Genomic DNA, 21,947 nt, shown 5'->3' on the forward strand with positions numbered 1-21,947 from the left:
CACCAATGACCCATCCCAGTATAACCAGTAAGGCACCACTGACCCACCCCAGTATAACCAGTGAGGCACCAATGCCCCATCCCAGTATAACCAGTAAAGCACTGCTGACCCATCCCAGTATAACCAGTAAGGCACCAATGCCCCATCCCAGTATACCCAGTAAAACCCCCACTGCTGATCACTACCTCCCCCCCACCCCTTAACCCCATCCAACTCCGCCGTCATGACGTCACCGCGCCGCCTGCACCCGCTCCCTGGCGCCCCCTACCGGCCCGGCGGACCGGGGCCCGCTTGCGGCGGCCGCCGCCGCCGCCATCTTGGCAGCACTGAGGGGACGCGGCCCCGGAGCGGAGCCGGCACCGACCGGGGCCACGGTGAGGGCGGGGGGGGGGGGAAACCGGGAGGGGGGCATTGAAGGGGGGGGGGGGCAATAAGGTTGGGGGGGGGGGGAATGTGTGGGGCGCCGGGGCCCTGCCCCACCGCGGGGCCCTGTGGGGCTCCCCCCCCCCGCTCCCCTTGCTACGGGGTCTCCCGGCCCCTGCCCCTCGCCGGGGTCCCCATCCCCATCCCATGGGATGCGGGCAGCCCCGGGCATGGGCCCGATCCCGGCGGCTCCAAAGGGAAGAGTTGTTGGGATCTTGGGAAGTTCTCGGGCTCCCTGCACCACCCCCCCCGGAGCCTGCTCCTCATTCCCGGCCTCTGGAACTCCGCTGCCTCCTGGCCCCAGGGCTCCGGAGATCCAGGGTGCCTGGCATGGACCTGGCGGTGGGATGGGATGGGGATGGGATGGGGATGGGATGGGAATGGGATGGGAATGGGATGGGAATGGGATGGGAATGGGATGGGAATGGGATGGGGATGGAGATAGAATAGGGATGGGATGGGGATGGAGGTGATGGCACCACCGGGACCTCCAGCACTGCAGGGAGAGCTGGGCCCAGCATCCATTGGGATCGAGCCAGGTCCTTCCCCAAGTGTCCCTGTTCCAGCCCTGATCCCAGCTCCTGTGTCCATGTTCCAGCCCTGATCCCAGCTCCTGTGTCCCTGTTCCGGCTCTGATCCCAGCTCCTGTGTCCCTGTTCCAGCCCTGATCCCAGCTCCTGTGTCCATGTTCCAGGCCTGATCCCAGCTCCTGTGTCCCTGTTCCAGCTCTGATCCCAGCTCCTGTGTCCCTGTTCCAGCTCTGATCCCAGCTCCTGTGTCCATGTTCCAGCCCTGATCCCAGCTCCTGTGTCCATGTTCCAGGCCTGATCCCAGCTCCTGTGTCCCTGTTCCAGCCCTGATCCCAGCTCCTGTGTCCATGTTCCAGCTCTGATCCCAGCTCCTGTGTCCCTGTTCCAGCTCTGATCCCAGCTCCTGTGTCCCTGTTCCAGCTCTGATCCCAGCTCCTGTGTCCCTGTTCCAGCTCTGATCCCAGCTCCTGTGTCCCTGTTCCAGCCCTGATCCCAGCTCCTGTGTCCCTGTTCCAGGTGTGATCCCAGCTCCTGTGTCCCTGTTCCAGGTGTGATCCCAGCTCCTGTGTCCCTGTTCCAGCCCTGATCCCAGCTCCTGTGTCCCTGTTCCAGCTCTGATCCCAGCTCCTGTGTCCCTGTTCCAGCTCTGATCCCAGCTCCTGTGTCCCTGTTCCAGCCCTGATCCCAGCTCCTGTGTCCCTGTTCCAGCCCTGATCCCAGCTCCTGTGTCCCTGTTCCAGCTCTGATCCCAGCTCCTGTGTCCCTGTTCCAGGTGTGATCCCAGCTCCTGTGTCCCTGTTCCAGCTCTGATCCCAGCTCCTGTGTCCCTGTTCCAGCCCTGATCCCAGCTCCTGTGTCCCTGTCCCAGCCCTGATCCCAGCTCCTGTGTCCCTGTTCCAGGTGTGATCCCAGATCCTGTGTCCCTGTTCCAGCCCTGATCCCAGCTCCTGTGTCCCTGTTCCAGGTGTGATCCCAGCTCTTGTGTCCCTGTTCCAGCTCTGATCCCAGCTCCTGTGTCCCTGTTCCAGCTCTGATCCCAGCTCCTGTGTCCCTGTTCCAGCCCTGATCCCAGCTCCTGTGTCCCTGTTCCAGCCCTGATCCCAGCTCCTGTGTCCCTGTTCCAGGTGTGATCCCAGCTCCTGTGTCCCTGTTCCAGCCCTGATCCCAGCTCCTGTGTCCCTGTTCCAGCTCTGATCCCAGCTCCTGTGTCCCTGTTCCAGCCCTGATCCCAGCTCCTGTGTCCCTGTTCCAGGTGTGATCCCAGCTCCTGTGTCCCTGTTCCAGGTGTGATCCCAGCTCCTGTGTCCCTGTTCCAGCTCTGATCCCAGCTCCTGTGTCCCTGTTCCAGCCCTGATCCCAGCTCCTGTGTCCCTGTTCCAGCCCTGATCCCAGCTCCTGTGTCCCTGTTCCAGGTGTGATCCCAGCTCCTGTGTCCCTGTTCCAGGTGTGATCCCAGATCCTGTGTCCCTGTTCCAGGTGTGATCCCAGCTCTTGTGTCCCTGTTCCAGCTCTGATCCCAGCTCCTGTGTCCCTGTTCCAGCTCTGATCCCAGCTCCTGTGTCCCTGTTCCAGCTCTGATCCCAGCTCCTGTGTCCCTGTTGCAGGTGTGATCCCAGCTCCTGTGTCCCTGTTCCAGCTCTGATCCCAGCTCCTGTGTCCCTGTCCCAGCCCTGATCCCAGCTCCTGTGTCCCTGTTCCAGCTCTGATCCCAGCTCCTGTGTCCCTGTTCCAGCCCTGATCCCAGCTCCTGTGTCCATGTTCCAGGCCTGATCCCAGCTCCTGTGTCCCTGTTCCAGCTCTGATCCCAGCTCCTGTGTCCCTGTTCCAGCCCTGATCCCAGCTCCTGTGTCCCTCTTCCAGCTCTGATCCCAGCTCCTGTGTCCCTGTTCCAGCCCTGATCCCAGCTCCTGTGTCCCTGTTCCAGCTCTGATCCCAGCTCCTGTGTCCCTGTTCCAGCCCTGATCCCAGCTCCTGTGTCCCTGTTCCAGGTGTGATCCCAGCTCCTGTGTCCCTGTTCCAGCTCTGATCCCAGCTCCTGTGTCCCTGTTCCAGTTCTGATCCCAGCTCCTGTGTCCATGTTCCAGCTCTGATCCCAGCTCCTGTGTCCCTCTTCCAGCTCTGATCCCAGCTCCTGTGTCCCTGTTCCAGCCCTGATCCCAGCTCCTGTGTCCCTGTTCCAGCTCTGATCCCAGCTCCTGTGTCCCTGTTCCAGCCCTGATCCCAGCTCCTGTGTCCCTGTTCCAGGTGTGATCCCAGCTCCTGTGTCCCTGTTCCAGCTCTGATCCCAGCTCCTGTGTCCCTGTTCCAGCCCTGATCCCAGCTCCTGTGTCCCTGTTCCAGGTGTGATCCCAGCTCCTGTGTCCCTGTCCCAGCCCTGATCCCAGCTCTGTGTCCCTGTTCCAGCTTGGATCCCAGCTCCTGTGTCCCTGTTCCAGCTCTGATCCCAGCTCCTGTGTCCCTGTTCCAGCTCTGATCCCAGCTCCTGTGTCCCTGTTCCAGCTCTGATCCCAGCTCCTGTGTCCCTGTTCCAGGTGTGATCCCAGCTCCTGTGTCCCTGTTCCAGCCCTGATCCCAGCTCCTGTGTCCCTCTTCCAGGTGTGATCCCAGCTCCTGTGTCCATGTTCCAGGTGTGATCCCAGCTCCTGTGTCCCTGTTCCAGCTCTGATCCCAGCTCCTGTGTCCCTGTTCCAGCCCTGATCCCAGCTCCTGTGTCCCTCTTCCAGGTGTGATCCCAGCTCCTGTGTCCATGTTCCAGGTGTGATCCCAGCTGCTGTGTCCCTGTTCCAGCTCTGATCCCAGCTCCTGTGTCCATGTTCCAGGCCTGATCCCAGCTCCTATGTCCCTGTTCCAGCTCTGATCCCAGCTCCTGTGTCCCTGTTCCAGCTCTGATCCCAGCTCCTGTGTCCCTGTTCCAGGTGTGATCCCAGCTCCTGTGTCCCTGTTCCATGCCTGATCCCAGCTCCTGTGTCCCTGTTCCAGCTCTGATCCCAGCTCCTGTGTCCCTGTTCCAGCTCTGATCCCAGCTCCTGTGTCCCTGTTCCAGCTCTGATCCCAGCTCCTGTGTCCCTGTCCCAGCCCTGATCCCAGCTCCTGTGTCCCTGTCCCAGCCCTGATCCCAGCTCCTGTGTCCCTGTTCCAGGTGTGATCCCAGCTCCTGTGTCCATGTTCCAGGCCTGATCCCAGCTCCTGTGTCCCTGTTCCAGCCCTGATCCCAGCTCCTGTGTCCCTGTTCCAGGTGTGATCCCAGCTCCTGTGTCCCTGTTCCAGCCCTGATCCCAGCTCCTGTGTCCCTGTTCCAGGTGTGATCCCAGCTCCTGTGTCCCTGTTCCAGCCCTGATCCCAGCTCCTGTGTCCCTGTTCCAGGTGTGATCCCAGCTCCTGTGTCCCTGTTCCGGCTCTGATCCCAGCTCCTGTGTCCCTGTTCCGGCTCTGATCCCAGCTCCTGTGCCCCTGTTCCAGGTGTGATCCCAGCTCCTGTGTCCCTGTTCCAGCTCTGATCCCAGCTCCTGTGTCCCTGTTCCAGGTGTGATCCCAGCTCCTGTGTCCCTGTTCCAGGTGTGATCCCAGCTCCTGTGTCCCTGTTCCGGCTCTGATCCCAGCTCCTGTGTCCCTGTTCCAGGTGTGATCCCAGCTCCTGTCTGTGTTGCAGGATGAGCGCGGCATTCCCGTTGGATCATGGCGGGGCCCGTTCCGAGCCGGGCCCGGGTCTATGCCGAGGTGAACACGCAGCGGCCCCGCGAGTACTGGGACTACGAATCCCACGTCGTGGAATGGGGGTAGGCTGGGAATGGCGCCGGGCAATCCCACCCAATCCATAGGGAAGCTCCCGCTCTCGTGGCTCCAATGGAAGCGCCGCTTGGATTGGGTGGTGTTCTGGGAAGTGGGGAGATGATTCCCAAAGAGCCCCCCCGAGCTGCAGCCTTGGGTTTGGTGGGGATGTAAAGATCCTGGAAGCATGGAATGGGATGGGTCAGGATGGACCGGGAAGCTCCTCCGCTTCCAGCCTATGGATGCTTCCCAATGGAGCAGGGTGCTCCAAGCCCCATCCAACGTCCTTGGATACCGCCGGTATCCCAGCACCCTCATGGGGAAGAACTTCCCAAGATCCCATCGCCTTCCCAAGATCCCATCCCATCCTCCCTCTTCCGGTTCCATCTCCATCCCGGATCCGGATGGGGGGCCCCTTGGGGGCATGCTCCATGGGATACTTCCTTGTCTCTGCCCTTAATTCCCAGCAATGGGAATGGGCCCGATCCCGTGGTGGGCTCTGCAGGTCCTGGCTCATCCCTATATCCCACCTCTTCCTCTCCACCCTTGGGAAGAGCGGGAGGTGGGAATGCCGCATCCCCACAGAGCCAGGGCAGCCTGGGAGGGAAAATCCCTGGGATCTGTGGTGGCTCTGGGTGCGGGGACGGGATGGGATGGGATGGGATTGGATGGGATGGATGGGATGGGATGGATGGGATGGGATGGGATGGAGCAGGATGGATGGGATGGGATGGATGGGATGGGATGGATGGGATGGGATTGGATGGATGGGATGGGATGCTCCAGGCTCCCATCTCCATCCAGTGCCTTTGTGTGCTCCTTGTGGTGGCCTCTGCTTCTCCCAGCCTTTGGAACCAGCTCAGGAGCTTTGGGATCAGAAGCGTTGGGATCCGGAGCATTGGGATCGGGAGATTTGGGATCTGCAGCTTTGGGATCTCAGGAGCTTTGGGATCAGAAGCTTTGGGATCAGGAGCTTTGGGATCCAAAGCTTTGGGATTGGGAGCTTTCGGATCCGGAGCTTTGGGATCAGCAGGTTTAGGATCAGGAACTTTGGGATCTCAGGAGCTTTGGGATCTCAGGATCTTAGGGATCTGGAGCTTTGGGATCAGAAGCTTTGGGATCAGGAGCATTGGCATCGGGAGCTTTGGGAACAGGAGCTTTGGGATCTCAGGAGCTTTGGGATCTGGAGCTTTGGGATCAAGAGATTTGGGATCCGGAGCTTTGGGATCGGGAGCCTTGGGGTCAGGAGCTTTGGGATCAGAAGCTTTGGCATCAGGAGCTTTGGGATCTCAGGAGCTTTGGAATCGGGAGCTTTGGGATCGGGAGTTTTGAGATCTCAAGAGCTTTGGGATCTTGACCTTTGGGATCCAGAGCTTTGGGATCTCAGGACCTTTGGAATCGGGAGCTTTGGGATCAGAAGCTTTGGGATCCAGAGCTTTGGGATCTGGAGATTTGGGATCAGAAACTTTGGGATCGGGAGCTTTGGGATCAGGAGCTTTGGGATCTGGAGCTTTCAGATACAGAGATTTGGGATCAGTAGATTTGGGATCTGGAGCTTTGGGATTGAGAGCTTTGGGATCAGGAGCTTTGGGATCAGAAGCTTTGGCATCAGGAGCTTTGGGATCTCAGGAGCTTTGGGATCTGGAGCTTTGGGATCAAGAGCTGTGGAATCTGGAGCTGTGGGATCAAGAGCTTTGGGCTCAGGACATTTGGGATCAGGAGCTTTGGGATTGGGAGCTTTGGGATCTGGAGCTTTGGGATAAGGAGCTTTGTGATTGGGACTATTGGGATCCGGAGCCTTGGGATCCAGAGATTTGGGATCAGAAGCTTTGGGATCGGGAGCTTTGGGATCTCAGGGGCTTTGGGATTGGGAGCTTTGGGATCTCGGGAGCTTTGGGATCCAGAGCGCTGGGATCCGGATCTTTGGTATCCGGAGCTTTGGGATCAGAAGCTTTGGGATCTGGAGCTTTGGGATCTCAGGAGCTTTGGGATTGGGAGCTTTGGAATCGTGAGCTTTGGGACCTGGAGCTTTGGTATCGGGAGCTTTGGGATCTGGAGCTTTGGGATCTCAGGAGCTTTGGGATCCGGAGCACTGGAATCAAGAGATTTGGGATCAGCAGGTTTGGGATCTGGAGCATTGGGATCTCGGGGGTTTTGGGATTGGGAGCTTTGGGATCTTAGGAGCTTTGGGATCTCAGGAACATTGGGATCTGGAGCTTTGGGATCTTGGGAGCTTTGGGATCAGGAGCGTTGTGATCCGGAGCTTTGGGATACGAAGGGCTTGGATCAAGAGATTTAGGATCTGGAGCTTTGGGATCTCAGGAGCTTTGGGATCAAGAGATTTGGGATCCAGAGCTTTGGGATCAGGAGCCTTGGGGTCAGGAGCTTTGGGATCAGAAGCTTTGGCATCAGGAGCTTTGGGATCTCAGGAGCTTTGGGATCGGGAGCTTTGGGATCAGGAGCTTTGGGATCTCAGGAGCTTTGGGATCCGGAACACTGGGATCAAGAGATTTGGGATCAGCAGGTTTGGAATCAGGAGCATTGGGATCTCAGGTGCTTTGGGATTGGGAGCTTTAGGATCTCAGGAGCTTTGGGATCTCAGGAACATTGGGATCAAGTGCTTTGGGATCTGGAGGTTTGGGATCCGGAGCACTGGGATCGGGAGCTTTGGGATCAGGAGCTTTGGGATCTGCAGCTTTGGGATCAGCAGCTTTGGGATTGGGAGCTTTGGGATCTTGAGCTTTGGGATTCGGAGCTTTGGGATCGGGAAGTTTCAGATCAGGAGCTTTGGGATCTGAGGAGCTTTGGGATCAGAAGCTTTGGATTTTGGAGCTTTGGGATCCGGAGCTTTGGGATCAGGAGCGTTGGTATCTGGATCTTTGGGATCTGGAGCACTTGAATCAAGAGATTTGGGATACGGAGCCCTGGGATCAGCAGGGTTGGGATCTGGAGCTTTGGGATCAGAAGCTTTGGGATCGGGAGCTTTGGGATCTCAGGAGCTTTGGGATCCGGAGCCCTGGGATCAAGAGATTTGGGATCCAGAGCTTTGGGGTCAGGAGCTTTGGGATCAGAAGCTTTGATATCGGGTGCTTTGGGATCGGGGACTTTGGGATCAGAAGATTTGGGATCAGGAGCTTTGGGATCCGGAACACTGGGATCAAGAGATTTGGGATCAGCAGGTTTGGGATCAGGAGCTTTGGGATAAGGAGCTCTGGGATCAAGAGCTTTGGGATCAGCAGGTTTGGGATCAGGAGCTGTGGGATCGGGAGCTTTGGGATTGGGAGCTTTGGGATCAAGAGATTTGGGATCAGCAGGTTTGGGATCTCGGGAGCTTTGGGATCCAGAGTGCTGGGATCAAGAAATTTGGGATCAGGAGCTGTGGGATCGGGAGGTTTGGGATCCAGAGATTTGGGATTAGGAGCTTTGGGATCTCAGGAGCATTGGGATCTGGAGCGCTGGAATCAAGAGATTTTGGGATCAGCAGGTTTGGGATCTGGAGCTTTGGGATCCGGAGCTTTGGGTTTTGGAGCTTTGGGATCCGGAGCTTTGGGATCAGAAGCTTTGGGATCTCAGGAGCATTGGGATCTCAGGAGCATTGGGATCGGGAGCTTTGGGATCCGGAGCTTTGGGATCAGAAGCTTTGGGATTTGGAGCTTTGGGTTTTGGAGCTTTGGGATCGGGAGCTTTGGGATCTCAGGAGCATTGGTATCTGGAGCTTTGGGATCAGGAACTTTGGGATCTGGAGCTCTGGGATCTCAGGAGCTTTGGGATCCAGAGATTTGGAATCGGGAGCTTTGAGATCTGGAGCTTTGGGATCTGGAGCTTTGGGATCGGGAGCTCTGGGATCCGGAGTGCTTCGATCAAGAGATTTGGGATCAGCAGGTTTGGGATCAGGAGCATTGGGATCTCAGGGGCTTTGGGATTGGGAGCTTTGGGATCTCGGGAGCTTTGGGATCCAGAGCGCTGGGATCCGGATCTTTGGTATCCGGAGCTTTGGGATCAGAAGCTTTGGGATCTGGAGCTTTGGGATCTCAGGAGCTTTGGGATTGGGAGCTTTGGAATCGTGAGCTTTGGGACCTGGAGCTTTGGTATTGGGAGCTTTGGGATCAGGAGCTTTGGATTTGGGAGCTTTGGGATCTGGAGCTTTGGGATCTCAGGAGCTTTGGGATCCGGAGCACTGGAATCAAGAGATTTGGGATCAGCAGGTTTGGGATCTGGAGCATTGGGATCCAGAGCTTTGGGATCTGGAGCTTTGGGATCTGGAGCTTTGCGATCCGGAGCACTGGAATCAAGAGATTTGGGATCAGCAGGTTTGGGATCTGGAGCATTGGGATCTCGGGGGTTTTGGGATTGGGAGCTTTGGGATCTTAGGAGCTTTGGGATCTCAGGAGCATTGGGATCTGGAGCTTTGGGATCTTGGGAGCTTTGGGATCAGGAGCGTTGTGATCCGGAGCTTTGGGATACGAAGGGCTTGGATCAAGAGATTTAGGATCTGGAGCTTTGGGATCAGAAGCTTTGGGATCCAGAGCTTTGAGATTTGGAGCTTTGGGATCAGGAGCTTTGGGATCTCAGGAACGTTGGAATCCAGAGCGTTGGGATCAGAAGCTTTGGGATCTGGAGCTTTGGGATTTGGAGCTTTGGGATCGGGAGGTTTGGGATCTGGAGCATTGGGATCTCAGGAGCTTTCTGATTGGGAGCTTTGGGATTGGGAGCTTTAGGATCTCGGGAGCTTTGAGATCTCAGGAACATTGGGATCTGGAGCTTTGGGATCTCGGGAGATTTGGGATCTGGATCTTTGGGATCAGGAGCTTTGGGATCTCAGGAGCTTTGGGATCCAGAGCGCTGGAATCAAGAGATTTGGGATCAGCAGGTTTGGGATCAGGAGCATTGGGATCTCAGGTGCTTTGGGATTGGGAGCTTTAGGATCTCGGGAGCTTTGGGATCTCAGGAACATTGGGATCAGGAGCGTTGGGATCAGGAGATTTGGGATCTCAGGAGCTTTGGAATCCAGAGCGTTGGGATCCGGAGCTTTCAGATCTGGAGCTTTGGGATTCGGAGCTTTGGGATCAGGAGATTTGGGATCTCAGGAGCTCTGGGATCCGGAGCACTTTGATCAAGAGATTTGGGATCAGCAGGTTTGGGATCAGGAGCATTGGGATCTCAGGGGGTTTTGGGATTGGGAGCTTTGGGATTGGGAGCTTTAGGATCTTGGGAGCTTTGGGATCTCAGGAGCATTGGGATCAGGAGCTTTGGGATCCAGAGCTTTGGGATCTCAGTAGCTTTGGGATCTCAGGAGCTTTGGATTGGGAGCCTTGGGTTTCGGAACGTTGGCATCGGGAGCTTTGGGATCAGAGGAGCTTTGGATTGGGATTTTTGGGATTTGGAGCATTGGGATCAGGAGCTTTGGGATCTCAGGAGCTTTGGATTGGGAGCCTTGGGATTCGGAGCGTTGGGATCAGGAGCTTTGGGATCTCAGGAGCTTTGGATTGGGATTTTTGGGATTCGGAGCGTTGGGATCGGGAGCTTTGGGATTGGGATCTTCGGGATCTCGGTTTCCTGGCGCCTGCTCCAGCTCCGTATCCCGGCGCCGTCCCGCAGGAACCAGGATGACTTCCAGCTGGTGCGGAAGCTGGGAAGGGGCAAGTACAGCGAGGTCTTCGAGGCCATCAACATCACCAGCAACGAGAAGGTGGTGGTGAAGATCCTCAAGGTGGGAGCGGCAGCCGGAAAACCGGGATCGGGAATCAGAAAACTGGGATCGGGAATCGGAAAACCGGGATCGGGAACTGGAAACTGGGATTGGGAACCCGGAAACTGGGAACGGGAGCCAGAAAACCGGGATCGGGAATCGGAAAACCGGGATCGGGAATCGGAAAACCGGGATTGGGAACTGGAAAACTGGGAGCGGGAACCCGGAAACTGGGATTGGGAACCCGGAAACTGGGAGCGGGAGCCAGAAAACCGGGATTGTGACCCAGAAAACCGGGATCGGAAATCGGAAAACTGGGATCAGGAACTGGAAAACCGGGATCAGGAACTGGAAAACTGGGAGCGGGAACCCGGAAACTGGGATTGGGAACCCGGAAACTGGGAGCGGGAACCCGGAAACTGGGATCGGGAACTGGAGAACTGGGAGCGGGAGCCAGAAAACCGGGATTGTGACCCGGAAAACTGGGATCAGGAACTGGAAACTGGGATTGGGAACCCGGAAACTGGGAGCGGGAGCCAGAAAACCGGGATCGGGAATCGGAAAACTGGGATCGGGAATCGGAAAACTGGGATCAGGAATCGGAAAACTGGATCGGGAATCGGAAAACTGGGATCGGGAATCGGAAAACTGGGATCGGGAACCCGGAAGCCAGGATTGGGAACCAGAAAAGCAGGATTGGGAACCTGAAAACTGGGATCGGGAATTGGAAAACTGGGATTGGGAATCGGAAAACTGGGATCGGGAACCTGGAAATCCAGGATTGGGAACCGGAAACCGGGATTGGGAACCAGAAAAGCGGGATCGGGAACCTGAAAACTGGGATCGGGAACCTGAAAACTGGGATCGGGAATCGGAAGACTGGGATCAGGAATTGGAAAACTGGGATCGGGAACCTGAAAACTGGATCAGGAACCTGAAAACTGGGATTGGGAATTGGAAAACTGGGATCAGGAATCGGAAAACTGGGATCGGGAACCTGAAAACTGGGATCGGGAATTGGAAAACCAGGATTGGGAACCCGAAAACTGGGTTCGCAACCCGGAAAACTGGGATCAGGAACTGGAAAACCGGGATCAGGAACCCAAAAACTGGGATCGGGAACCCGAAAACTGGGATCAGGACCCAGAACACTGGGATCAGGCACCGGAAAACCAGGATCGGGAACCCAAAAACTGGGAATGAGAACCCAAAATCTGGGATTGGGAACCCAAAAATGGGAATGGGAACCCAAAAATGGGAATGGGAACCCAAAACCCGGGATCAGGATCCTGAAAACCCTGATTGGGAACCCAAAACTGGGAATGAGAACCCAGAAACTGGGAATGGGAACCCAAAAATGGGAATGGGAACCCAAAAACTGGGATCGGGAACCTGAAAACCGGGAGTGGGAACCCAAAAATTGGGAATGGGAACCCAAAATCTGGGATTAGGAACGCAAAAATGGGAATGGGAGCCCAGAAACTGGGAATGCAAACCCAAAAACCGGGATTGGGAACCCAAAAACTGGGAATGGGGACCTCAAAACTGGGAATGGGAACCCCCAACCTGGGATCGGGAACCCAAAAACCGGGATCGGGAACCCAAAAAGGGGAAGGGGAACCCCAAAGTGGGAAGGGGGACTTCAAAACTGGGAATGGGAACCTTAAATCTGGGAATGGGAACCCAGAAACTGGGAATGGGAACCCCCAACCCGAGATCAGGAACCCGAAAACCGGGATCGGGAGCCCCAAAATGGGAAGGGGAACCCAAAAACTGGGAATGGGAGCCCCTAAACTGGGAATGGGAACCTCAAAACTGGGAATGGGACCCCCAAAACTGGAATGGGAAAGCCAAAAATGGGAATGAGAACCCCAAAACCAGGATCGGGGACCCCCAAACTGGGACCGGGAGCCCCCAAACTGGTCCAGGCCCCCCCCATCCTGGTCCCTCTGTGCTGGTCCCGGGCTCCCTCAGCTCCTTCCCCATGGAGGAGCCGCGTGGGGCTGGGATAGGCCTGGAATGGCTCCAGCGCGGCCTTGGGATGGGGCAGCCCTTGCCGGGATCCCATTGGAGCCGTTCCTGCTGCTCCCATCCCTGCATCCCTCATCCCAAGCCCCTCTCCCTCCGGCTTCCACACAGCAGAGGGGCAGGACCCGACCCTCGGAGCTCCTGGAGCTCAATCCCACCCCATTCCCATCCCTTCCCGTTATATCCCATCCCCCCCCCCATCTCCCAGCCTCCTGATCCCTGTGTTATTCCCTAGGGATGAGGAGCTTTCCCGCTGTCCCAGCTCTCCCGTTGTGTCTCCTCAGCCCGTCAAGAAGAAGAAGATCAAACGGGAGATAAAGATCCTGGAGAACCTCCGCGGTGGCCCCAACATCATCAGCCTCTTGGACATCGTCAAGGACCCCGTGGTAAGGAGCAGGGCATCTCCAGCCTCTGGAATGCTCTGGAATGCTTTGGAATCCTTGGGATCAGGCTCAGGCTGTTCCCTGCCCCGCTTGGCATCCATCTGGGAGCTCAAATCCTCCCTTGGGGAGCCTGGGATTGCTCCAGAGGCTGGCGATGGGAGGAGGACAGGGATGGAGCAGCCTCCGGAGAGGACCCGGCCTGGTACCACCCCCCCCCCCCCCAATCCATGACTGGATGGCTCCGAGTTGGATGGGATCTTGGGAAGTTCGTCCCCAGGAGGATGGTTGGGATATGGGAATGCATTGGGACAGGGCTGCCCCATCCCTGGCGGTGCTCAAGGCCCGGTTGGATGCAGGAGCTTGGAATGCGGTCCCTGCCCATGGGATCCCAACCGGAGGAGCCTTCAGATCCCTTCATCCCAAACCATTCCCTGCCTCCGTAAGAGCCAAGGCCAGAGCGGTCCTGGCCAGGGCCCTGCTGGCTCCTGCCTGGGTCCCTGCCCTGGGAGCTGCCTCCTTCCCCCTGCCCCAGCCCAGCCCCATGGCGGAGGCTCCGGAGCCCCGGCCGGGTCCTTCCCTTCTCCCTTCTCCCTTCTCCCTTCTCCCTTTTCCTTTCCCTTCTCCCTTTTCCCTTCTCCCTTCTCCCTTCTCCCTTCTCCCTTCTCCCTTTTCCCTTCCCCCTTTTCCCTTCCCCCTTTTCCCTTCTCCCTTCCCCCTTCTCCTTCTCCCTTTCCCTTCTCCCTTCTCCCTTCTCCCTTTTCCCTTTTCCCTTCTCCCTTTTCCCTTCTCCCTTCCCCCTTCTCCCTTCTCCCTTCTCCCTTCTCCCTTCTCCCTTCTCCCTTTTCCCTTCTCCCTTTTCCCTTCTCCCTTTTCCCTTCTCCCTTCCCCCTTCTCCCTTCTCCCTTCTCCCTTTTCCTTCTCCCTTTTCCCTTCCCCCTTCTCCCTTCTCCCTTCTCCCTTCTCCCTTCTCCCTTCTCCCTTTTCCTTCTCCCTTTTCCCTTCTCCCTTTTCCCTTCTCCCTTTTCCCTTCTCCCTTCTCCCTTTTCCCTTCTCCCTTCTCCCTTTTCCCTTCTCCCATCTCTCCCCCACATTTTCCCTTCTCCCCTCTGTGGGTGCTGCCCCCCCCCAGTTCCTCTGCCCCCCCCCCGCCCGGTTATGGCGGGGGGGGGCACTCAACCTCTCTCTTTCCTTCCCCCCCCATCCATGGCCCCATTCGCGCAGTCCCGGACGCCCGCCCTGGTCTTCGAGCACGTCAACAACACCGACTTCAAGGTGGGTGCTCCCCCGCCATGGCCCCAGCAGAGCCCATCCCGGCCTCCCGTGGCATTCCCGGCCCTCGATCCGGGATGAGCCCCTCTTGGGATTGGGGCATTCCCCAGCTCCCCATCCTGCCGGCTCCTCAGGGCTTGGGGAGGGCAGCGAGGGGGAAACAGAGCCCTTTGGGTGCTGGGTGGCCCTATGGGGGCACTGAAGGGTGCTGCCCCCCCCCCCCCCCAGCCAAGGGGCATCCCCATCATTCCCAGTGGAATTGTTGAGGACACAAAGCGGGTACCAAGGTGCCCATGGGCCTTGAGCTGGGATCCCACAAGTGTCTGTCCTGCACCCCCACCCCATCCTGCACCCCCCATCCAGCACCCCCCACCCAATCCTTCACCCCCCCACATATTGCACCCCCCACCCCATCCAGCACCCCCCACCCCATCCATCATCCCCACCCCATCCAGCACCCCCCACCCATCCGGTAACCCCCATCCATCACCCCCTACCCCATCCTGCACCCCCCACCCCATCCAGCACCCCCCACCCCATCCTGCCCCTCCCACCCCATCCTGCACCCCCCCACCCAATCCTGCATCCCCCCCATCCTGCACCCTGATCCCATCCTGCACCCCCCTACATCTTGCACCCCCCACCGCATCCAGCACCTCCCTCCCTATTCTGTGCCCCCCACACCATCCTGCCCCCCCCACCCCATCCAGCCCCTCCCACCCCATCCTGCAACCCCCATCCTTCACACCCCATCCTGCACCCCCACCCAATCCTGCACCCCCCCCATCCTGCACCCCCAATCCCATCCTGCAACCCCCACCCCATCCAGCACCCCCCCATCCATCCCCCCCCACCCCATCCATCACCCCCACCCCATTCAGCACCCCCCACCCCATCCTGCACCCCCCACCCCATCCAGCACCCCCAATCCATCACCCCCCACCCCATCCAGCCCCCCACCCCATCCTGCACCCCCCACCCCATCCAGCCCCTCCCACCCCATCCTGCACCCCCCACCCAATCCTGCACCCCCCCATCCTGCACCCCCCACCCCATCCTGCAACCCCCACCCCATCCAGCACCCCCCCATCCATCACACCCCACCCCATTCAGCACCCCCCACCCCATCCAGTCCCTTCCTCCCCATCCTGCAGCCCCCACCCAATCCTTCACCCCCCCCATCCTGCACCCCCAATCCCATCTTGCACCCCCCACCCCATCCAGCCCCTCCCACCCCATCCTGCAACCCCCACATCTTGCACCCCCCACCCCATCCAGCCCCTTCCTCCCCATCCTGCACCCCCCACCCAATCCTGCACCCCCCACCCAATCCTGCACCCCCCCCATCCTGCACCCCGATCCCATCCTGCACCCCCCACCCCATCCAGCACCCCCCCATCCATCACCCCCTACCCCATCCATCACCCCCCACCCCATCCAGCCCCCCCCACCCCATCCTGCACCCCCCACCCCACCCAGCCCCTTCCTCCCCATCCTGCTCCTCCTCATCCTCCTCTCTTGCTCCTCCCTCCTGCAGCAGCTCTACCAGACCCTCTCAGACTTCGACATCCGCTTCTACATGTACGAGATCCTGAAGGTGAGATCCCATGGGATGGCTGGGATGCGGGGCCCGACCTCCTTCCCCCGGCACGGATCCGCTGCTCCTGTGCTGATCCCCTCCGGGGTAACCCCATCCTTTGGGAAGCAGGATCCGGCCTGCTCGTGGTGCTGCAAGGCCTCTCCCTTCCAGCACCCACTGTGGTCCCCGTCCCCCCACCCACCCATGTGCTGGTGCCAGCACCCATTCACTGCCATCTCCATCCTGTGGGGCTGGCGCTGGGAGAATGGGATTTGGGATTTATCCCGTGCTCCATCCCATGGATTCAAGGGGCAGAGCCTGCTGGCACCGGGCAGGTTGGAGCCTTCCAGCCAAGCAAAGCCTTGGTGGTGCTGGCTCCGACCATCCCCATGGCTCCCGTTGCCTCTTCCCGGGATGCAGGAGCATCCCTGCGGATCCCATTCCCTCCGCAGGCCCTGGATTACTGCCACAGCATGGGTGTGATGCACCGGGACGTCAAACCCCACAACGTCATGATCGACCACGAGCACAGGAAGGTAGGGAGAGCCCGAGCAGCCCGAGGCTTGGATGCGCTCCGGGAGGCCCTGGAAGCATGGAATAGCTTGGGATGGACGGGACCTTAAAGCTGCTCCGGCTCCAATCCCGTCCTCCGGAGCTGGAGGAGCCCTTGAAGCCCATGGGGTCCCATCTGTTGGGTGGGAATTCCAAGTGACCCTCAAAGCACCGCCTGCATCCAGTAAATCCCCATTGATTCCCGGTGGGAATTCCATAGAACCATCAAAGCACCGCCCGCATCCAGTAAATCCCCATTGATTCCCGGTGGGAATTCCATATAACCATCAAAGCACCGCCCGCATCCAGTAAATCCCCATTGATTCCCGGTGGGAATTCCATAGAACCATCAAAGCACCACCCGCATCCAGTAAATCCCCATTGATTCCCAGTGGGAATTCCATGTGATCCTCAAAGCACCGCCCGCATCCAGTAAATCCCCATTGATTTCCCACTTCCCGGTGGGAATTCCATGTGATCCTCAAAGCACCGCCCGCATCCAGTAAATCCCTATTGATTTCCCACTTCCCGTTGGGAATTCCATAGAACCATCAAAGCACTGCCCACATCCAGTAAATCCCCATTGATTTCCCACTTCCCATTGGGAATTCCATATAACCATCAAAGCACCGCCTGCATCCAGTAAATCCCCATTGATTTCCCTCTTCCCGGAGGGAATTGGGGCTCCCCGATGGGATGGGATGGGTAGGAGGGCTCGGACCCCTTCCACTGGAGCAGGGGGCTCCGAGCCCCTGTGTCCAACCTGGCCTCGAGCACTGCCAGGGATGGAGCATCCCCAACTTCTCCCTTCACCCCCTGCCAGTGCCCCAGCACCCTCATGGGGAAGAACTCCCCCCCAAGATCCCATCACCTCTTCCCTCTTCCTCCCCATCCCATCCCTGCCTCCCTTGGCCCCAGCCCCTCTCCAGGCTCCCTGCAGCCCCTTCGGGCCCTGGAGCAGGGGCAGGACCATGGCAAGGTCCCAGCTGCAGGGCCCCGTCCCCATCCTCATCCTCCTCTTCCTCCCCCCAGCTCCGCCTCATTGACTGGGGCCTGGCCGAGTTCTACCACCCAGGCCAGGAGTACAACGTCCGCGTGGCCTCGCGCTACTTCAAGGGGCCGGAGCTGCTGGTGGATTATCAGGTATGGGGCATGGGGGGGCTGCTCCCCACTTCTTCCTCTGGGGTTACACCGGGAGATGGGGTAACCCAAACCCTAACCCAGAACCCTTAACCCTGAGCCCAACCCTAACCCTGAACCCTAACCCCAACCCCTAACCCTAACCCTTAACCCTGACCCCTAAACCTAATCTTAAACCAAACCCTAAACCTAACCCTAAACCCTAACACTAAACCCAACCCCAACCCTAACACAAACCCCTAACACTAACCCCTACCCCTAACCCCTAACCATAACCCCAACCCCTAACCCCTACCCCTAACCCCTAAACATAACCCCAACCCCTAACCCCAACCCCTAACCCTAACCCCTACCTCTACCCCTAACCCCTAACCCTAAACCCAACCCCTAACCCTAACCCCATCCCCTAACCCTAAACCCTAACCCTAACCCCTACCCCTAACCCCTAACCCCAACAACTAACACTAACCCCTAACCCCAACCCCTAAATCCAACCCCTAACCCTGACCCCTGAATCTAACCCTAAACCCAACCCCATCCCCTAACCCTAACCAGTACCCCTAACCCCTATCCCTAACACTAACACCAACCCCTAACCCCATCCCCTACCCCTAACCCCTAACTCTAACCCCTAACCCTAACACTAACCCCTACCCCTAACCCCTACACCTAACTCCTAACCCTGACCCCAACCCCTAACCCCTAACCCTAACCCCAGCCGTCTCCTGCCCCGCTCCAGATGTACGACTACAGCCTGGACATGTGGAGCCTGGGCTGCATGCTGGCCAGCATGGTCTTCAGGAAGGAGCCCTTCTTCCACGGCCACGACAACTACGACCAGGTGAGGTCCTGGCTCCATCACCCTTCCATCCATCCCTTCCATGCCCCAGCATCACCCGACCTGCTCCAGCATCCCGGCCCTTCCATGCCCCAGCATCACCCCTGCACCGACCTGCTCCAGCATCCCAACCCTTCCATTGCCCCTGCACCACCCCTGCATTGACCTGCTCCAGCATCCCAACCCTTCCATGCCCCAGCATCACCCCTGCACCGACCTGCTCCAGCATCCCAACCCTTCCATTGCCCCAGCATCACCCCTGCACGGACCTGCTCCAGCATCCCAACCCTTCCATTGCCCCAGCATCACCCGACCTGCTCCAGCATCCCGGCCCTTCCGTCACCCAGCCTTCTCCATCACCCAACCCTCCCTCCACCACTCCAACCTTCTTCATCACTCCAATCTTTTCCATTATCCCAGCCTTTCCGTCACCCCAGCCTTATCCTGCATCACCCCAACCTTCTCCAGCATCCCAGCCCCACCCCGTTCATCATCCCAACCCTTCCATTGTTCCAACCTTATCCTGCATCACCCCAACCTTCCCCATCATCTCAACTCCCCCTCCATCATCCCAACCCTTCCATCAACCCGACCTGCTTCATCATCCCAACCCTTCCATCACCCTGGCCTTACCTTTTATCACCCCAACCTTCTCCATCATCCCAACCCTTCCATTATCCCAGCCTTCTCCTCCATCATCCCAACCCTTCCATCACCCCAACCTTCCCCATCATCCCAACCCCCCCCTCCATCATCCCAACCCTTCCATCAACCCGACCTGCTTCATCATCCACACCCTTCCATCACCTCAGCCTTACCCTTTATCACCCCAACCTTCTCCATCATCCCAACCCTTCCATCACCCCGACCTGCTCCATTATCCCAACCCCTCCATCATCCCAACCCCTCTGTCACCCCAACCTTCCCCATCATCCCAACCCTCTTTCTATCACCCCAACCCCTCCATCACCCCAACCTTCTCCAGCATCCCAACCCCCTCTCCATCATCCCAACCCCTCCATCACCCCAGCCTTCCCCATCATCCCAGCCCCACCTCCATCATCCCAGCCCCACCTCCATCAACCCAACCCCTCCATAACCCCAACCTTCCCCATCATCCCAACCCTCTTTCCATCACCCCAACCCTTCCATCACCCCAACCTTCCCCATCATCCCAACCCCCCTCCATCATCCCAACCTTCCCCATCATCCCAACCTTCTCCATCATCCCAACCCTTCCATCACCCCAACCTTCTCCATCATCCCAACGTTCCCCATCATCCCAACCCCCCTCCATCACCCCAACCTTCCCCATCATCCCAACCCCCCTCCATCATCCCAACCCTTCCATCACCCCAACCTTCTCCATCATCCCAACCCCCCTCCATCATCCCAACCCCCCCTCCATCATCCCAACCCTTCCATCACCCCAACCTTCCCCATCATCCCAACCCCCCTCCATCATCCCAACCCTTCCATCACCCCAACCTTCCCCATCATCCCAACCCCCCTCCATCATCCCAACCTTCTCCATCATCCCAACCCTTCCATCACCCCAACCTTCTCCATCATCCCAACGTTCCCCATCATCCCAACCCCCCTCCATCACCCCAACCTTCCCCATCATCCCAACCCCCCTCCATCATCCCAACCCTTCCATCACCCCAACCTTCTCCATCACCCCAACCTTCTCCATCATCCCAACCTTCCCCATCATCCCAACCCTTCCATCATCCCAACCCTTCCATCACCCCAACCTTCTCCATCACCCCAACCCTTCCATCACCCCAACCTTCCCCATCATCCCAACCTTCTCCATCATCCCAACCTTCCCCATCATCCCAACCCTTCCATCATCCCAACCCTTCCATCACCCCAACCTTCTCCATCACCCCAACCCTTCCATCACCCCAACCTTCCCCATCATCCCAACCCTTCCATCATCCCAACCCTTCCATCACCCCAACCTTCCCCATCACCCCAACCCCTCCATCACCCCAACCTTCTCCCGCAGCACCCTGACCTCCATCACCCCAACCCCGATCTCCATCACCCCCCTTTCTCTCCCCCCCCCCCGGCCTTCATCCTGCCCCTGCTCCCCCGCAGCTGGTGCGCATCGCCAAGGTGCTGGGCACCGAGGACCTCTACGACTACATCGACAAGTACAGCATCGAGCTGGACCCGCGCTTCAACGACATCCTGGGCAGGTGGGATCCTCGCCCCAGCCCGGAGCACCCGGAGCTAGGGGAGGGCGTCCCGGCCCCCCCGATGGGCCTGGAGGAGCTGAAGGGTCCATCCCATCCATCCCATCCCATCCATCCCATTCCATCCCATCCCATCCCATCCCATCCCATCCATCCCATCCCATCCATCCCATCCCATCCATCCCATCCCATCCATCCCATCCCATCCCATCCATCCCATCCCATCCCACCCATCCCATCCATCCCATCCCATCCCATCCATCCCATCCATCCCATCCCATCCATCCCATCCATCCCATCCCATCCATCCATCCCATCCCATCCATCCCATCCATCCCATCCCATCCATCCCATCCCATCCATCCCATCCCATCCCATCCCATCCATCCCATCCATCCCATCCATCCATCCCATCCATCCCATCCCATCCCATCCATCCCATCCATCCATCCCATCCCATCCATCCATCCATCCCATCCATCCCATCCCATCCATCCCATCCCATCCCATCCCATCCCATCCCATCCATCCCATCCCATCCATCCCATCCCATCCCATCCCATCCATCCCATCCCATCCATCCCATCCCATCCCATCCATCCCATCCCATCCCATCCATCCCATCCCATCCATCCCATCCCATCCATCCCATCCATCCCATCCATCCCATCCCATCCATCCCATCCCATCCCATCCATCCCATCCATCCCATCCATCCCATCCCATCCATCCCATCCCATCCCATCCATCCCATCCCATCCATCCCATCCCATCCATCCCATCCCATCCATCCCATCCCATCCATCCCATCTATCCCATCCCATCCATCCCATCCATCCCATCCCATCCATCCCATCCCATCCATCCCATCCCATCCCATCCATCCCATCCCATCCATCCCATCCCATCCATCCCATCCCATCCATCCCATCCATCCCATCCATCCCATCCCATCCATCCCATCCCATCCCATCCATCCCATCCCATCCCATCCCATCCATCCCATCCCATCCATCCCATCCCATCCCATCCCATCCATCCCATCCCATCTATCCCATCCCATCCCATCCATCCCATCCCATCCCATCCATCCCATCCCATCCATCCCATCCCATCCATCCCATCCATCCCATCCCATCCATCCCATCCCATCCCATCCCATCCCATCCATCCCATCCCATCCATCCCATCCATCCCATCCCATCCCATCCATCCCATCCCATCCATCCCATCCATCCCATCCCATCCATCCCATCCATCCCATCCATCCCATCCCATCCCATCCATCCCATCCATCCCATCCCATCCCATCCATCCCATCCCATCCCGTGCCTCCCCCGCAGGCACTCCCGGAAGCGCTGGGAGCGCTTCGTGCACAGCGAGAACCAGCACCTGGTGAGCGCCGAGGCCCTGGACTTCCTGGACCAGCTCCTGCGCTACGACCACCAGAGCCGGCTGACGGCGCGCGACGCCATGGAGCACCCCTACTTCTGTGCGTGGGGCCTGCCCCATAGAGTGCATCCTGCCCCATAGAGCACCCTGAA

The 21,947-nt window shown here is 58.6% G+C and overlaps 1 protein-coding gene across 4 annotated transcripts; it reads left to right on the forward strand.

The window, feature by feature from the left end:
• The first annotated feature begins 276 nt into the window (after window positions 1-276).
• LOC136006162 (casein kinase II subunit alpha-like) lies at window positions 277-21,940 on the forward strand. Of its 4 annotated transcripts, none has more exons than XM_065664171.1 (11): window positions 277-374; window positions 4,603-4,729; window positions 10,320-10,431; window positions 12,723-12,824; window positions 14,043-14,093; window positions 15,628-15,687; window positions 16,122-16,205; window positions 17,254-17,364; window positions 18,101-18,202; window positions 20,306-20,406; window positions 21,747-21,940. In XM_065664171.1, the coding sequence occupies exons 2-11, from the start codon at window positions 4,629-4,631 to the stop codon at window positions 21,934-21,936; spliced, it is 1,014 nt and encodes a 337-aa protein (XP_065520243.1). In that variant the 5' UTR covers window positions 277-374; window positions 4,603-4,628; the 3' UTR covers window positions 21,937-21,940. The 4 variants fall into 4 exon arrangements, with proteins under 4 accessions (XP_065520243.1, XP_065520245.1, XP_065520246.1 ...); XM_065664172.1 differs by having other exon boundaries at window positions 329-374; window positions 4,573-4,729; XM_065664173.1 differs by lacking the exon at window positions 10,320-10,431.
• The last annotated feature ends 7 nt before the right edge of the window (window positions 21,941-21,947 follow it).

Source organism: Lathamus discolor (assembly GCF_037157495.1).
Source record: "Lathamus discolor isolate bLatDis1 chromosome 2 unlocalized genomic scaffold, bLatDis1.hap1 SUPER_2_unloc_1, whole genome shotgun sequence".
Lineage (NCBI taxonomy): Eukaryota > Metazoa > Chordata > Aves > Psittaciformes > Psittacidae > Lathamus > Lathamus discolor.

Bases quoted from the DNA above. Each gene is read 5' to 3' on its own strand.
- LOC136006162 (XM_065664171.1), top strand. From the start codon at position 4,629: ATGGCGGGGCCCGTTCCGAGCCGGGCCCGGGTCTATGCCGAGGTGAAC. The intron at 17,365-18,100 runs GTATGGGGCATG...GCCCCGCTCCAG, and splicing joins AGCTGCTGGTGGATTATCAG to ATGTACGACTACAGCCTGGA. The intron at 20,407-21,746 runs GTGGGATCCTCG...CCTCCCCCGCAG, and splicing joins TTCAACGACATCCTGGGCAG to GCACTCCCGGAAGCGCTGGG.